General features: G+C 45.3%; 1 protein-coding gene across 3 annotated transcripts in view; it reads right to left on the bottom strand.

Annotated features, from left to right (window-relative positions):
• Window positions 1-9,955: 9,955 nt before the first annotated feature.
• Window positions 9,956-18,698, bottom strand: part of PCNX1 (pecanex 1) — a 92,298-nt gene continuing 83,555 nt past the window's right edge. For all 3 annotated transcript variants that reach the window (XM_086461999.1, XM_086462000.1, XM_086462001.1), the window contains 2 exons: window positions 18,510-18,650; window positions 9,956-14,999 (listed from right to left, as the gene is read on the bottom strand). In XM_086461999.1, coding sequence (XP_086318125.1) covers window positions 14,859-14,999; window positions 18,510-18,650 — 282 coding nt within the window. In that variant the 3' untranslated portion in view covers window positions 9,956-14,858. The remainder of the gene's footprint in view (window positions 15,000-18,509; window positions 18,651-18,698) is intronic.

Below are 18,698 nucleotides of genomic sequence, written 5' to 3'. Positions count from 1 at the left end.
GATCCATCTAACCTGCACCCGTAGGAAGGTAAAGAGGATGACTCCGCTCTGCTTATCTCCTTCCGCTGACTGTAGAGGGATCCTGCAGGACCACAGATCCCTGCTTGCTCCAGCAGTCTGGTGGCTCCTGCTCAGCTCCGAGCCTTGCCGTTAACCAAAAAAGGTGTTTGGTACCTGCGGGGTGCAGGAGGAGATGGGATGATGCATCCCTCTCATGCCACCAGGGGAAAGAGGCGGAGCGTGCAGTATCCAGCACAGTCACAGGCTTTCTTCCAAAGGTCTGGGTTTTGAAAGCCTCCTGTAGCTGTCCCTTCCCTGGGGAGGGAGGGGGTGTCCAGTGGGAAGCAACCCCCAGGTGACCAGATTTGTCTGCTTTTCATCAGTGTCCGGGTGTGTTTATCCTCCTGCACTGGGGCTGCGCACGGAAAGCCTGCGGGCAAACAGTTCTCTCACCCAGGACAGTATGTGGTAAGCTGGGAAGTTCATTTTGCAGGGACTTGATTTTGTACAGCAGTGAGTTTGTGTGTTGTAGCTTGGGCAGTTAATTAAGAACTGAGAACGCTTTTCCTGGGGCAATGTGCTTGTTGGATAAAGACCTTCCTTAGAGAGGGCGGTTGGCACTATTTATGACTTGAGCTGATCTAACAGCTTGCTGCCAAGGAAAGGAAAAGTCCCACTTCTCCCTCCCTGCATTGACACCAGCCCTGGCAGTCCCCTGAGCTGGCTCTGCTCCCTGAGCTGTCAGAGGCAACCTCCCTAAGTCCCAGGGGAGCAGAAACAGGGAGCAGGAAGACCCCTTGCCTGAGACCTGTTAGATCAGATCAGCTGCAAGGTGCAAATTCCCCTTTGGTCCTAAACAAAGGTGAGATGAAATCTGCTTTAAACACTTTGATCTGGCTTCTCAGCATACACAAATAACAGTAGAAGCTGATTTTATCATTATTTTCCTGCAGGACACCTGCCTTATTCACTGGGCAGGATGGGCTGTCCAATTGTCTGATTCCTTTGCTGCACAACATCCAAACATGCTAGAGACATAATGAAGTAATGAAGCAGCATTGTAACAAAAAGGCACTGAATGACAACGTTAAGGAGGAAAGCACAACTTTACTTCTGCAAATGCCTTAATTCCAAGTGCTTCCATCGGGAAATGTGTCCTTTTACATGCAGGTTTTAGTATAAGACTATTTTTTTAATAACAAAGAAACTGTATCCAACAGAACGATGCATGAGACCAAAGTAATGCCCAGTTGCACACCAGCTTATTTGAGAGTGTGTTGCCGTGGCCCCCTCTGTTGTAAGAAACAGTTGAGTCTTTTAGCTAATTGCTTTCATGCTGCTCAGACCATTTTAGGGGGAAGGAGCGCTGCTGGCATCTCCAGTAGCTCTGGTTAATGGGCCAGAACTTCTTCATGTTTGGCATCTCAGCACAGGTCTTGAGGATCGAAACTTTGAACTGAAGCACCTGTAGTGACCAGTAGCATTTCCTGTCTAAGTACTTTTGTGGACCAGATTTCAGCTCCTTTAAGTGCTGAATTAACCTATTTCCATGACCTAGAAATGACATTTTTTCTGCATACACAGCATTGCCGAGTCTCGAGGTTTATCGTGTCTTTCTGAATATTTGGCATTTTTCTTAAATCTCTTGCCTGTGAAGAATGTGAAAATCTTAAATTCCATTAAAAAGGAAAAAGTTTTGATTAGTCTGGTTGCAAAGAAAGACTCGTAGCCCGGGTGCAGTCTATAGGTGCAGCAGCAGAAGGCAAACCTCGCCAGGGCTGCTCAGCTGCAGGCGTCATTCCCAGCACCCGCTCCCCCTCTTCAGCCACTTGCCTCGGTGCAAAATAACAAGTGGTTTTAACACCTCTGCACACAATTCAGGATTTTACAGGTGTGGACTCAGATGCCGCCATGAAGCACAGATTCGTGCAGGCACGTTGTGGCACAACAGCGTCGGGCAGAAGGTGGGTGCTCAGGGGGAAAGGTCAGCTGGCGAGTGGTCCGATGACATGAACGGGACCCAGCAAGACACTGTCCTGCACCCCGAGGACCCGTCATTCTGAAAGGCCCCCCAGCCAGGTGGGACCTGCAGGTGTCAGGTGCGGATGAGCTGGGCACCAAGCAGCTGCTACGGGCCCTCGCTGGCTGCGGGTTTTGCCCTGGGTCGATGCTCTGCACAGCGGATCTGTAACCGGGGTACAGTGGGGGGGGCTGGGGTGAACTAACGCACCGGCACACGCCTTCACTGGGGATGCTGCCACAGCGGCTGTGAGCAGCATCCGGCTTCACCCCATCGCCACATACTACACTGCTGACAGAAAGCTGCTTTAAGGGTGATACTATGTACAAATCTTATGGACGTCACCTGTAATTTGATGTAGCGTATATATTTAGAAAAGCCAGATAACTGAGGAATTGTGGTTTTGATCACGATCCTGATTTCTTGCTGCGACTTGAGGCTGGGGGCAGCGGTCAGAGACCCTCCAAGAGGGCTCTGCCTGCTCCTCAAAGTTTCTGTCTACTTCCTTGGCTGAGCTGGCTTCCAATCAGCAATAACAACACACGTCACTGGGTTTTAACACAGATGGAGTATTTATAGTTTGGGGCTTTTGTACTCTCTTCCATAGCTTAATTAGGAATGTAATTTCCCATAGATCTCCCTGTACTTGCAGGAACGGAGGAGAATGGCAATTACAGCGAAAAGCCAGGGGCAGCGGAGGGAGAGGAAGAAAGACACAGACATAGACACAGAGCCATCTCTCTGCAAGTGGTGTAACGAGGGGATGGCATTGAGCTAATGCCGGAGGAGGGGAGTGTCTGCAGCGGGTTTATAAGGGAGTAATGACTCATTTCGTGTTTGACACTGGAAAGGTTCCCGTATTGCATAGGAAGAAATCTCATACATATTGAAATAAATTGGCTTTAGTCTGCACTACCAACGGAGCCTGCATTGCCCATACTTCCGCATTTAAAGAAAAAGGATCGGAACTATATTATAAGTGTGCCCAGGACATCTGAACAGCTGCCGATGCCCTAAAATAATCACATTATGATAAGCGCTCAAAGGCCGTATTGTCTGTGGAGCTGCACAAACATAAAAGACCGGATCTGCGCACTGAGTCTAGCTTATGGCAAGGGATGATAAGGCAGATGAAGGGAAAAATGAGAAGCAGTGATACGGGAAAGGAGGTCCAGAGCAAAGAGTTCCTGAGACACACTTGCTCCCATGGTGAAACTAGCCTAAGCAGATCCCCTGCTCCTGGGCAGGTATTTCTCACAGAAAAACCTTTTCTAGCTTCCAGCTCTGTCACATGCAACTGGAGTTCACACTGGTGCATGGCTTTTCTGCCCCCCCCCCCCCCCCCCCCCCAGAAAAGTGCACTGGCTGTAGAGGACACCCCCCTGGCAGAGCTGTTGGCTCTGGCTGTTGCAGGGGAAGGGGCTCTGACTGCAAAATTCAAGGCTGTGAGTTCAGATTTCCAACACCCCTGTGCATGGCAGCACTCGCAAAGCTGGGCTGCTTTCTCAGCTGGCTTCTAGGTCTGTCTGAAGTGAGTCGATTCAGAAACCCTGCCTCCCCCCCAAAAAGGAGAAAATCTGAAGCTCACATCTACATCAGTATTACGAAAACCTTTATAGCATGACATATATATATATATAGAAACTGCTTCCCACAACACTTCTCTCCCATGAGGTGGATTAAACTATTGTCACCTATGAGAAGGTATGAAAAGGGAGGTAGAAAGAATTAAAATGATCCAAAAGTCACCATAGCAGCAGAGTTTTGACTGCAATTCAGGCCCCTGTGCCTTGCTGCTCAGCTTTAACCTCTGCACAGACACCTTCTCCCACCGCATCCTTGGCCCCTGGAACAGCAGCTGCCAGCTGAGTCAGAACTCATATTTTAAGCAGTTCTTGCTCAAGCAATTATGTATTTTACATGACTGTTTTGTAATTATGTGCACAACGGAGGCATAGTTCCCTTCACTGCCACCCTTTGCATCCTCCCAGGCATCATTTAAAGCCAGCAAGGAAAACATTTAGAGAAGAGTTAGGGAAGGTGAGCATCTGCATGTTTATGAATGAGCCAGCCAGCCAGCAAAGCCATGCTTGTCCCCAGGCGTCGTTTATAAATCGTTTGCAGGACAAAAATGAAAACGTAGTTGCAGCCACAGATGCGAGTGCCCCGTAGCAACTCCCCGAGCTGGGCTCAGGCAGGAACACTAAACTACAGCTACAATTTTCTCTGAGCTTCCAGCTCACACAGCCCACGTGCTTTCTGCCTAAATCCTTGTGCGATGCCTGCTTTGCTGCATACATCCCAGGACATGGCTCTGTAAGGCAGCCTTAATTTCAGAAGCTAGTGTATATATATACACGCACAGAGAATAGCATGACCTGGGATCTCTTTAGCAAAGCACGGACTGGCCCTGCACTACTCCAAAATACCCAAAGACAAGCTGCAAGGCTGAATCATTGCTCACACTGGCCAAATGCCTTCTGCAACCAAGTGAGCAAAGGCTCTTAGCCTGAAGACACTGCCCAGTTAAAGCTTTGCACAGCACCTGTAAACTCCCCCTCCTCTTCCTCCGTCCCCCCACCCCTGACCACGAAAACACCTCGGGCAGTGACAACACCAGAGCTAGAAGCACTTTCCTGGGGTGCAGAAAGGGACTGATGCACCTCGGGCATTTGGCTGCACATGGGGCAAGCAGCTGCCACTTCGGCATCTTTGAGTGGCACTCGGGCTGCCGTGCCTTTGTGGGGGTGGCTGGGTGCGAGCAGCCCACACACGTGGAGGAGGGCAGGGGGTGCTGCGGGCGAGGGTGGGTGTGGGCGGTGTCTTCATCCTCCTTCAAGGCACTCTTTATATAGCTGGTTACATAAAGCTGTGCAATTTGGCTCCTGTTGGGAAAGAAACACGGGCGTAGGAGTACTGGTACACCAAACCCGACTGTAAAAGCCATCTATGCGCTTTGTGTTTTTTTTCCAGTCACTCACTACTAATCTCTAGAACAGTTGCTTCTAAATATTTAATAAAACAGAGAATAACTTAGCATTAAGTCATGGAATGCCTTTAAACTCTGAGCTGGCAGCCAGAGAATGGCCCCTGTACAGTTTTCCAGCTGTGCCCGTGCCAAGGCCTCCCAGGGACAGCGCCACGGCATTCACCCCCTTTCTACAGTGGGGGGACCAGCGGTGGTGAGGGGTGACAGGGAGCTCAGAGGGGCCCTCTGCTCCCTCCCCAGAGGAGATGTGGTGGCCAGGGGTGCTCCCATCCCTCCATCCCCCCAGTGCTGACAGCTCCTTGGCCCTGGGGAAGGGTGAGCATGTGTTTTTAGTCTTGGCACAGGAGTGGAAAAAGCACTGCTTCCCCCAGACGATGTTTATTCGTGTCTGTGTGGTGTGTTCCGTGCCCGAGATGAAGCCCAACTCTGCCGTGCCGTGCCCGAGATGAAGCCCAACTCTGCTGTGCCGCTGCGCAGCACGGCCGCCGTCTCCTTCAGGGAACCCATGTTCCATAATGAAAACCAATTGTGTTGAAAATAGTTAGGGAGCTGTGCAGCGTAACATCATGTACAGGTAAACTCGTCGTCGTGGCCAGCAGCGCTCTCCAAGCCAATTATTAATTACACAGGTCACTTCCATTCATTATTATCCGTGAGGGGGGTTTTACAGTGCAAGGCGAGGGAGGGGAGGGGTGGGTTGCTCACAGCAATCCCCGGGCATGTGTGCAGGGCCCCAAAGGCCTGCAACCTCTGCTGCCACAGTAAAGCCAGAGTGGCGTTGAGGCCCAGCCAGAAATGTACAGGGCTTTCATCTAATTGCCCCTTGGGTTGTCCCACTTGGTTGTTTAATATCAATCTTAGTCATTTATCAGCTTCATCGCAGGTAACGCTGCTCCTGCTGTCCCAAGCTCCCAGCTTCTCCCGCCCAGCAGATACCTTGCCTTTCAGTATACAAAGGGGGCTTACAAGAAAGACAAAGACATCTTACCAGGGCCTGCAGTGACAGGAGAAGGGGCAAAGGTTTTAAACCAAAAGAGGGTGGGTTTAGATCGGACATAAGGAAGGCATTTTTTACAATGAGGGTGGTGAGACACTGGAAGAAGTTGCCCAGAGAAGCTATGGCTGCCCCCTCCCTGGCAGTGTTCAAGGCCAGGTTGGATGGGGCTTGGAGCAACCTGATCTGGTAGGAGGTGTCCTTGCCCATGGCAGGGGAGTTGGAACAAGGTGATCTTTGAAGGTCCCTTCATGCCCAAACCATTCTGTGATGCTACGCCACGCAGGTACTCACCCAGCACGCTTGTTACCCAGGCACAAGCTCCCAGGCAGCAGCTAATCCTTTACTGGGCTGGAGGGTTTGCACAGCAGATGAAAGACCTCCCCATGCCCAGGGTGCCCACTTGACTCAGAGATCCCAAGCAGTAGCACTTCTGTCTCTTCTCACAGGTGCTGGCTTCCTTGGTCCTAATGCTGAACTGAAAAAAAAAAAAAAAAAAAAAAAGAGGTGGAGAAAGCAAATCAGCTCTCAGACCTGGTGGCAGCAGGCAAATGGGCAGGCAGGCATGGTGGTGGGCTCTGCTGGCGGGCAGCACAAGCAGAGGGGTCAGCAGGGAAAGTGGACGCAGTGTGTGCAGCTGTGGGGTGGGACGAGGGACAGCACTGCAGATGCTGCCAGTGAATGCATCAGTGCTGCTGCCCTTGCTGTGGTTTGGGTCACCCTCTCTCTGCCTAGCTGGCTCTGCAGCAGCACTGGGCTGGCACTGTTTGCCCTGGAAGCGATTGCTGCCAGCTGGATGCATTGGCAGAGCTGGGGGGAACACGGCTGCAGCTCCAGGGGCACATCCAAACTCCCTGGATGGCAGCGAGGAATGCTGGCTGGCCAGGGGACCCATACCTGGGTATTTCCCTGTCAGCAATAAACTAACCTACCTTGAAGTATGAGGCATTTTTCAAATGCAGCCTTGCTTTTTTTTTTTTTTTTTAAAATCAGGGAAGTCACCCATAAAGCAGATCCCCCAGGCCACAGCTAGGAGTCATTTTCAGGGATCATTCTCAGAGATTCGGTGACAAAAGACAAACCTGCTTCAGGAAGCTACAGCCCAGAGGTTTCCAAGCCTTAGGACAAGATGAGCATTAAACCCAGGGCACAGCAAGCAGGTTACGTGTTTGGGTTGCAGGAGTTAGCGTGTGTTTCCAGGAACTGTATGTAGAAACAGCGTTCATTCCCAGCATCGCAGAGGAGCAGGGACACTGTGCTCTTAAACCAGGGTTTAATCTGCAATTTTGCATGAGGATGATAACACACCATAACATATACAAAATATTGCAATGAAGAAAGTGGCCTATTATAACCTTTTCAGTAGTTTCCAAGACCGGTGCTTGCTAAATCAGAATTATAATCAAAATTAATGAATTTTGAGGAATTCACCTCTCATTCACATAAACACAGGGGAATTACTGGAAAGAGGCTGAGAAATAATATTGGAGCTACCCACTTCAACTCCTCTAGCTTCCAGAAAGATGAAGGTGGTCTTTCTCTTTCTTCACATGTCCTTTCCCCAATAACTTGTCTTCCTTTTTCTTGCTGTTTGTTCCTCTCTTCTTACTTCCCTGGCCATGGGATCATTGACAGTCAAAGAAAATTATTGGTTGGGTAGATGTCTTCCTTTCTTTTTGGTAACCGAAAGGACATTATAAAACAATGCTAAAAAACCCCAGACCAAACAAACTCATCCCTGCCCTGGTCCGCAGAGGGAAGGACACAGTCTCAAGCAAAGCCAGCTGGCAGCAGAGCCCGTGAGGGTGAAGGTCTCCCAGAAAACCACCCCGAGCTCATGCCAGGGCTGGGGCAGTGCTCAGGCACATGCTGCTATGGCTCTCAGCGTGCCAGATCAGTGTGGGTCTGGAGTCAGCTCCAACTGCCTCAGTACATCAGCGTCTCAGGGGTGCGGGATGGAGGTCAGAGATGCACCGTGCCCTAACCAGCGAGCAGTGCTGCTGCGCTCCTGTGGGGACATGGGTTGCTCTGCTCCCATGCCACACGGAGACTTTCTCAGCAGTTTTCACTGCTAGGTGTGGGAGGCTCATCAATATTAACATACGGTGGCCCAGCAATATCCCAGGTACCTTCGTTCAGGCTGTGGAATCCCCAAAGCATTGAGCCTCTACACTTGCTGGAGGGACTGCTGCTCTGGCCTCTGCTCCTTCCCACCCTGCCCCTTGGCACCTTCTCGTTGCAGGGCTGCAGGCGTCAGGGTTGCATTCCCACCTGGAGTAAGAGGCAGCTTCTATTTTTAAAGTAGGGTCAATGTAAGGGAGAGGCGGCAACCCCAGCACAAGGGCACGAACTAGCAGGGGCTCTCCAGCAGCGTCCTCTCCATGCAGGATTAAGGGGGCAGCTCAGCACTAACCTATCGCGTGTGAACCCTGTGCTTGGCTTTGCTGCTTAGCTGAGCAGAAACATCTGGGTGGCAATTAAAATGGCATCATTAACAAAAAACGAAAAAAAAAACCCCAACCCCAAACCAAAAAAAAAAAAACCCCAACAAAAACCCGAAGGCCAAGGGCTGTCTAAAACAGATGAGCAAGCAGAAAGCCAGGTGGCAAATGGCAAACCAGCTCCCTGCAATCACAGGCATCGTGTTTCGCCGGGAGCGGTTCAGAAGCGCCGGGGCTGGCGGCCATCGCAAGGGCCGCCCCGAGCCCCGCCGCCCGCCCGCTCCCTCCCTGAAGCCCACCCCTCGCCCCCGGGTCGGCCGCGGGGCCCAGCCCCGGAGCGGGGCTCGGCAAAGCCGCGGCGCAGCCCGAACCCCTCCGGGGCGGCGGCCGGCGCTGGGCGAGCTCCTGCCGCCCCCTCGCGCCCGGCGGAGCTCACCGGCGCGGCCCGGGGCCTGCTGCGGCCTCCGGCGGGAGCCCACACCCCAGGCGGTGGAAGGCCGAGGGCCGTGGCCCTCCCCCCCCCCCCCCGGGGCCTGGGACCCCTTCGAGGGTGGCCGTTTCGCTCTTTAGCACTCCAGGAAACAAATGCTGCTTTTTGGGTGGGGGGCGGGTTTTTTCCCCTCTCCTTTTGGTAAGCACAGACCTTTTGGTCTTTTCAATGAGACTCACGAACTTTGATCAAAAAGGACTTTTTTTTCCCCTTAAGAACACTTGTTACATTTGTACTCTCTGCTTCCATTCATAAATTAAGGCCTGAAGGAGCTTGGCTGGTACAGGCAAACAGAACTAAGTTCCAGGAGACAGATAATGGTTTTGCTTTGGTTAGAAAAAAAAAACAACAAACCAGCCAATCTTTAGTTTGAAACACCCAGAGCTGTCCAATGAATAAAACACCATGATTTTTACATTTGAAGAATTCACTTCTAACTCAGAGGGACAAGATGATATCCTAATTCTCTGTACCAGCATGAAGAAATTTGAGATAGCATACAGAGAGCAGCTGAGTATTTTTAAATTACTATCACTGTATCAAGAAGGGTAGCGTTGATCAGGACTTGACACAATACTACACTTGGCTATCAGATCAAGAGCAGCAGAAAGTTAAAAGTCACTGATTAAACCAGCACTAAGTAAAATATTTCCCTGGGAAGTATGAAGAATGGAAAATTACTGAGCATAAAGACAGTACAATAGTGTTCTGGGCTTTGAAAAATATTCAGAGAGAAGGAAAAAGTCTACGATAAATACAAAAAATGCTTCAAAGACAAGAGTAAAACATTTTCACTGTAGAAGAGAGGGCACGTAGCACGTGTATTTATATAACAGCATAAAAACGGGTACGATGTTGGCACTGAAACAGGAATACCTGAGGCTCTCCTTCCTACTACTACAGCTACATAAGAGAAAAAAATTTTAGAGTTCTTCATTAAAGAGCAACTTGAGCAAACTTAAACCAGTCTTTACAGGGAATGTGGGAGAGTAACATCAAGTTAAGGTAAGAGTGCAATAAATGACAAGTGAAAAAAGTTTTTTATTTCTCAGTGTTTCTCCACTGTCAATACTGTCCTTTTGCTGCAACATGTTGCAAAAAAACTCTGCCTTTTCCATTTTGAACAGCTACAATATTTACAGGCTGTTTCCAATAACACACGCAGACACATACACGCTCACAGACACGCAGGTACATATAACCCTATCCCTGGCAAGGTATCTGTTTGCTGGTAGAGGCAATATATATTTTCATTGTCCATTAAAAACCAAACCCATCCTCTCGTTTTATGCTCTATTCCCCTCTCCCTCCATTTCCTAACCAGCAGCTTATTGTCAAGCTCTTGGGGGCGTCTGTGTAACAAGCAAACACATCCAGCTATCAGATCACTGTCTTTCAGAGCTGTGGACTAAGTGTATGGGATCATCTATTCAAACTGTATATACCAGAAGTCATAAAAATTGCTCATATTCAGATGTTTGACTGCATGATGTATGTATACTCCTGAAATCTTTTGGAGCAGCCATCTTAATCACCTTTTGGGAAATGTGTATCATGCTGGGGTAAAACAAGCCACATGCTTTACTTTCCACCACGGTGTTATGTACCCACTTTTTTACTAAGGCACCAGTAGTTACCAGTGTAATTTCTGAAAGAGTCCAGCGCCACTGAATGTACTGCATTAGATTATCAATTAGCAAGCTAGACAAGAAAAGAACAGATGCCTATATAATAGGTATAAAATTCCTTAATAAAATTAAGTACGTAAAACCTGTGGTGGTATAACCCCAAATCCAGTATAAGTTGAATAATATTCAAATAATATTGTTAAAGGTAAGAAATGCAATCTAGCCTCCTCCATTCTGTGAATGGAGAGTTGTGTAACTGATAAAGATCTTTAAAGCAGTCTCTGCATCTACACTCCTAGGTCATAGAGTGCTGTGTGCATTATCAGAGAAACCATCTGAGGCGGAATCCAATTGTAAGGCATCCCTTTCGCCCACCTCACGCCCCAGGTCCAGACCAAGCTTTATGGTCACTTGCCAAACTGCCAAGAGCATGAACCTGCACCCTGAGTCTTCATCTTTCACCTCACTAGTCATCTAGGCTTTGCTAAGAGTTCTTCAGTTCTCAAAGGGGTCATGAACACAGAGGTAAGGAACACCTGGTGATGAACTGCACAGCTGACCAGAAAACTGAGATCACCACTCAAACATGCCAAATGTCCCAGGCAAAGTGGCTGTAGGATTGTCTGACCTACATGGAATTACCTTAAAAAAAATCATCATCTTCCCCCTTGCTCTACCCCCAACTCTGAAATAATTTGATAAATGCTGCATCATGAGAGAGAAGCCCAGAATTCATCGCAAGTATCACACAGTGCAAGTGGCACAGAAGTCTAGGTGTCATCAGCAGTGTCACATACGCATTTTAGGGTTTTGTTTGTTTTAATCAGAACAATTTAAAAGATTTCACAGGGAGGTGAAATGGGAAGAGGTTTTAAAAAATTAAGTAGCAGCCATTTTTACCAATGAACATAATCCAATTAGTGGAGTTTTCAAATACTTTCTCTGTAATTGAGTATTTGTTTTAGGGAGCAGTAAGTCCTTATGTGTGTACACATAGATATCACCTTTAAAGAAATCTGAGGGAAACAAAATAGATTGGGATCTACCTGGAAGCTAAAACAACAGGATTCAACTGGAATGTTCTTATAGCAAGAGAACGTCACACAATGCAAGTGGACAGAGTTAAAGCACTCGTCTATAATGGGTTTTCATGAAAGCTTAGAAAGATCTAAAAAAAAAACCCACCAAGCAAAAAACCAAAACAAAACCAAAAAACCAACCAAAACCTCTTGTATGCTGAACTCCATTTGCACTGACAGGACTGATTTGAAAATACCCATCTTCTCCATACTCACAACAGGAGAAAAATACTATGCATCAACACAAAGGCCAAAGAAAAGATGAAGTTATCTCCATCTGGAACAGAGGTTTCCACACACAGATCTATCCTGTGGGGAGTTAGAAGAAAACAAACATGGTTTTGTCACTTGCACAGTAGAAACCAAGACAAACTTCGCACAAACCAACATAAAATCATATATAAATCTTAACAGTTCTGAATACAGGACAAATTTTTAAAAGTAATTTTCCAAAGCCTAATGGAAAAGTGAAATTTCAGTGAGGTGACTTCTGTTGAGCAGATCTGGAATAGGTACAAGCACTGCATGAAGGCTTCACAACAGGTGTCTGCTGGTATCTGAAAGAAGGCATTAACCTGTTCACTGGCCATATTAAAATCCATCTCCTGAAAGCAACACACCAAAAGCCTTAAGATTAAAAAAAATCCATCAATTCTCTTTGCCCCTTAAAAAAACACACCCTTTTTTCCCCCATCTGCTGTTTGCTGATCTTCTTCCAGACAGTTACATATTCTTTAGAATTTCTATGTTAACAAGCCATTAATTCCTATCATGTCTATTACCAGCAATGGACACTGTCATTATCTTGCTCTGAAGAGAGTGATTGTTCAGAGCCAGGGTTAGCATACTGAAAATTGCTTCAGCCAGTTTTTTGTTTGTTTGGCGCTTTTTTTTTAAAGTTATGTATTTTGTTTTTCAGTCATTTGCTTACCTCAAGGCTTCCCTACAAGAAAAAACACAAAAAACTCTGTGCAATTATCAACTGGGGGCCTATTTTCAAACAAAGTCCTCTTTCTAAAATGAAACAATATTCCTAGTGACACAGGAAAGCCTGTAATTGCCTGAAGGGAAGGACACAGAATAAAACCTTAATAAAACACCTTCAATTCAAACAATTCAAAACTTACATTTTCTTCGCTCCTGACAGCAACATTAGACTGCTGAAGAAGGTTCATCTACTGTTCTACATTTTCAGATAAGCAGGAGATGAATTCAACTACAATGTGCACATACAGTAAACCACATGGAACAGCAAAATTATTTCAATGGTGGCAGATCCAGAACTGTGCATTTATACCAAGATTAAATGGGACTGCATATGCATAAATCAAACAGTAATACGCAACTGTAATATGCACAGTACTTTGAGTACAAGTTTGCATAGTATATGATGTAAGCAAGGTCCCAGTATGATTCACTGGGAACAGTATCTGGAATTGACTAGCTACCAGGCACACAGACTTACCCTTTCATGGCTAGATGGCATACAGTGACTTGAGTTGGAATACCAGTATTTCTTAGGTAGCTGTTTCTTCCTTTGCTTTTTCTGATCCCATATAATTTCACTCTTATATTAAGTACATAATGGACAAGGTTTCTCTGATGTCAGAAATAATTACAATAACCTCTGTGGTATATCAGAAGTCTCTTCTGGTTATATTACATATAAAGAACCAGAGGTGACTGGGAAGAAGATGGCTGCTCCCAAAAGCTAGGACTGTGTGCAGTTTTCCCCACAGAGTCCTACATAATTACAGGTCAGAAACAGGAAACAATCACAACAGGTACATTGTCTTTCTTACGGATTAAGAGAAGCGAGTCACAGGAACTGCAAGTCATCTACAAACCAGTTTCCCTCTCACGCTCCCATGATAGTTCTGAGTTACTTGTTTCCCTGAATACACACTTTTAAAAAAATACAATAAAACCTAGGATATGTAACACATGAATAATTCAACTTCACAGTCATAAATACTCAAATTACATTTACATAGAATATATAATCACAGAAAATAAAATTCAAGTCATAGAAAAGAATGAAGACTAAAGGGAAAGAAAAGGCAAGGTGGTAAAAGTGATACAAGTTTAGGGCTGTGCCTTCTATAAAAGCTCTTCAAAAGTCAAAGTCAAGGTTTCATTGGTTTTGGTTTTGTTTTGGGGGGTTTTGTCCCTGTTGTTTTTTCCTTTCTAAATTGGAAGGAAGCAAAGATACCTTTGAGCATCCATGAAATAATCACGGGCCTGCACCTCCCCCTGCAAAACTCAAACAACGGTCTCTGCCAGAGAAGAGCCAACGAAACAACATAGCCAGCTCTGTGTGTAAAGAAGCAAAGTAGCCATGGCTAGTGAAGGGAGGACAGATGAAAGGTAGTATATCGGGGTCCACTTTAAAGCTAGACGTGTTGTACAGATTTGAGGTACCACTGCCACCACAATAGAGTCTGATGCAGTACAGGGATACTCAGGTGCTTTTCTATGTATTTCTTATTTTACCATTTATTGTGAAGAAGATGCAGCAAATGCACTTGTACGAAATACAGAACATAGAACCAAACCCATGGCACAGCCCTTACCATCAACATGTACATGGAGAGGGAGGGGATTAATCCCAAAGGCAATTTAAATAATGGTATTTTATATACTTATATTCATATATATAAATAAATGTTCTCAGCAATCTCAGGGTTGTTTTTAGTGCATTGCTGTAAAAAAATTAGTGCAGTTCTCATTAATGTTTAGCTCATAAGGAATAAGAATCTATACATCTGTTCAGTCTCTTCTTGCCACACCTGAAACCCTTACACTATTTCACCAAACTGAAGGTTTGTAGTCAATTTCTTTAAAATATGGTGGATGAATTCCACACACTCTGTGACAAGACATGGAAATTTTTGGCAAAACAATTAGAAAAATATGAGGTGCTCTGATCTTAGAACTGAAAAGTTTGATTTAAAGCATTACGCAATGCATAAACAAAATTTATAAACAAAGAGATATGTCTCAATAAATCTATCCTTCATGCAAATGTTTCTTCAGCAGCTAGCAACTTAAGAAATTTCTTACACTTGTTTATTTGGGGAAAGGGACTTAGACAAATCTGTGTTTCAAGTCCTTCCCTACAACTAGACCGAAGTTTCATGTCCGGGGAGCTGCTTCTTTCTGGACCCCTCTCTCTTCTGAGCCGTTGGAGAAGGGGAAGTTTCAGTCTCAAAGAGATTTACACTTCAGCCCCAAGTTCAAGGACTCCAGTTTCAACAACAGCAACATATTTATCTTCAATTTGAACCAGAAGGATGGTTTTATCTATATGGGACCGACTACTTGGATCTCTGCTGCAAGGCACCCAGCGGTGAATCACCTGGGGGGGAAAGAGAAGGTATCATAAAACACAAGTTCCATAGAGAGAGCTGCCACGTTGTGGATGACAATTCAAGACCGCTATAGGGCAAAAGGAGCAATAATACAAGTGCCATACTGACTTAGTGGCTCATTTTTCAGTGACAGCATACCCACAGACAAGCTGCTCACTGAAGCTGGAGATCTGCAGCTTACCTGAGAACAGCCAGCTTTTGGTTTGAATTTCAGAGACAAACAACTTGACCCAAACCAGAACCAAGAGTCATGCAAAGCAAGTAACAATTGGAAAAAACCCCAAACACCTGTACATGTATGGATTTGGGAAATTTTGATGCTCTGGCTGTAACAGTCATAAAATACCTCAGTGTTGTGCAGCACGTCATAGCACAGAACTGTAGTTTATCAGGAGTTAAGTGTAAACTACTGTCTCCCCTAAGTCAAATCCCTTGTCCTAATTTTGTTCCCTACTCACTGTGAATTAAAGGTTGATCTTTTAAATTAAATTATTCAAAGGTAATTTAAAATGAAGATATATTACAAGGATGAAGAGTTTCAGAAACAGTACCACAAACTACTGCCCCATACTCCCTTGGATCTACAGAATTCAGGTGCTTTGATCTGCTGCTTCCAAGGATCCTGCCTGACGTTGACAAACAGAAGGTCTCTTTTCCATACAGGCCCTTGTATGTCTCTGCTGAGCTGCCTCCACAAAAGTACACTCAGCTTCTGGGTGCCCCAACGTGATTTTAAGCATTGACAGCTCCACAGAAACAGAATTATCTCAGATTTGCCAGTTCTGGGAAGAAAATACTAAATTCAAGACAAGGTAAGTTAAAAACAAATAAAATTAATTTTTACAAAATCCAGGACAGTCCAGTTTTCAAGAGCTCTAAAGATACAGGTGGGAAAAAAAAAATGACAGAAAGCCACAAGCAATCTACTTCTCCCAAGATCAAATCCAAGAGACCCCCTTAATCTTCACTTTGCCCAGCTGACAGCTGCTAATTTCTCTTAACACCAGGTGAAGGAGATTCAGCTTTGTCCACTGCACAACATCCACACTGCATCCACAGGGAGAGCATTTCAGCAAGGGAAGCATGGCATCTTTAGTTCCCCTTTGTTTGATGCAACAGCATGATACTTAAGCAGTGTGTTCAAGTCTGACTTCCACGTCTGTCCAAACTTTTATGCTACTGTATGGTACCAGACCAGGAATATTCTATCCCTAGGCACATATGACATTTCCCAATAAAGTCCAAGTACTACATCCTTGTCATCCATCTTAAAACTGGTGTCTTTGAGACAGCTACAGGCTGACTCCAAAGGCATCAACATCGTGGCTCCTTAAAAACTGTGTATATGCAAAAGTTGCACATAGATTATAACTCACTGCAACCACCCCCACCCCATCTCAGCTTTACCACCTCTTGTATCATGATTGGTGTTTATTTGATGCCCATAAGTGACTGGTAACATGCGAAATTATGTCACTAGATAGTCAAGAGGTGATAAGAATCTCTTGGGGGGAAAAGGGTTCTTCAGCATGCCAATGTCAGGTATCATCGAAAGATAATGCAGGTATACCTTAATCTCAAAAGTCCTGGAAGAAGTAGCTACAACACAAAGAAGATTGCTAAATTTCATTTCCTTGAAGAAACTCTGTAATGTCTTTATGTATTATATACACTCTACTGTATACTTAGCAAAATAAAGAGCAAAGTTAGAAAAAAGCATTTTTTCTATGTGGTAGGAAAAAAGTTTTAAACAACTGAGTGCTGAACTTCATACCGACAGCACTGACATAAGGCTTTGGCTCATAAACTGCTTTATGATCAGCACCTCAGCAGGTAAGAATCATTTCCGCCTGTTTGCGGAAAGGACCACAGCCGCAGGATCAGAAAGGGAAGACTGTCCTAAGAGCTAATGGCACTACTGATCTGAGTATGCTTAACCACAGACAGCGGAAGCAGGCAGTGGAAACTATGTCATCAAGTTAAATCCTCTCCTCCTAATCACACAGAGGATAATCTGGTGCTTCCCCTCCTTTCTTCTTCGGTTAAAAGATGTTGTTCTAAAAAAGCCTTCCAGTATGCTGCACCAAAAATAGATGAGAAGCTTTCAGAACAGTAGCTTACTCTGGCCTTCAAATCCTCTTGTTTTAATCTTTCTGTAACATCAATCACCATCCATGTCAGCATGCAACTATTTGCAAACACTCACAAGCTCCTGAAAGACCTGTCCAACGATACCAGGCAACAGGATGCTTTTCAATATAACCCTTTACATTCACCATCTTTATGATCTGCAATAGCTAAACAAGGAAATTCCAGAAGTATAACGTCTAAACCCAACATAACTATGAATGTTAACAACAGCATTCTACTCCTAGGTGCTACCTACAAGGTAACCCTACTATCTTAAGAGTCGACTGTCAACTACGACACAATTATTCATGGACGGTATTTATTTCCAGGACCCTTCCTTCACACATGGATAACATGAAGGCAGATGTGGCATACACTGGGTTAACAGCATATTGCCGTTTCTCACCTGAAGTTCGCACGTGCATCCACAGTTGACACAGATGTGGACTTTCAGACAGCAAAATTCAGCCCCTGAATCCAATTTATAAATAATGCCTCCAATTGAGGTAGGCAGTCAAAGCAAATTCTTACAAACTGTCAGAACTGACATATTCCAAACGAAAACACAGTTGTCTTGATGAACCAATACAAACACAGTATCAGTGACTCTTCCCTTTTACTGTTTATCATTGAAAGAATACTCACAGGAACATCTTTACAGACACAAAGGTCTAAAAAACATATGCCTCAGTAAAAACCAAAAACCCTCAAAGATACAGCTGTGGTTTTTTTCCTCTTAAAGAGAGCCTAAATTGGGAGACAAGCTCTCTAATGCAGTGAACTTTTATAAAATGCAGATATAACACCCCTATGGAAAAGGGAGACAAGAGTTTCACGTCACAGGCTTTTGCAAGTTCTAGTTACAGCAGATTTCCTTCTTTAAGGAAAGTAAACATCTATCATGTAGCTATTATATAATAAAGAGACATGTAAAGACAATCTTACTTGGCTCTATTTTCATCAGAATAACTTAAAAACAAATAGTGTTAACCATTCAATTAAGGACTCGTTGGTAAATTGACCTTCCATATCTGCTCAAGGATTGACTGTTTAAGGAAAGGAAAATGAAGGTTGGATGAATGAACGCAATGCCTGAGAGTTCATGACAAGAGCTGGAAGAAGGCAAGGAAGAGGTGGCTGACAACATTTCAATCACCATCCTGCATTTTTTGAATACAGTTGTAGAAATCTCTCTGCTTCAAATTACAATTCTAGACCTGCTCTTCCAGCAACAGTGACTTGGAGGACAGCTGCTGACCCAGCTTACTACTAGATGTATCTCTGGCCTTGACATCTAGGCAGACCACCACAGAATCAAGACATTGCCTTTTTTAAAATTAGCTTGTCAACTTCTAAGCAAAACTTACATGGCCTTCCATGCCTTCCTGAGGACTCCAGTCTTTCCAGCTGTTTCTTCCAGCTTTTAGCCGTATCACCTCATCTGGCCACTGCAGCTCTTTCCTTTTTGACACGTTGATCCCTTCCAGTACTTGACTGGGATCCATTAACTACAAGTAGGAATTGAGTTTTGACTGTTAGTTCAGCCAAAATCGAAA

Source organism: Leptosomus discolor, chromosome 3 (genome assembly GCF_034619465.1).
Source record: "Leptosomus discolor isolate bLepDis1 chromosome 3, bLepDis1.hap2, whole genome shotgun sequence".
Lineage (NCBI taxonomy): Eukaryota > Metazoa > Chordata > Aves > Leptosomiformes > Leptosomidae > Leptosomus > Leptosomus discolor.
Note: the sequence above shows the minus strand (reverse complement) of the source record. Positions and strands in the feature narration are given on the sequence as shown.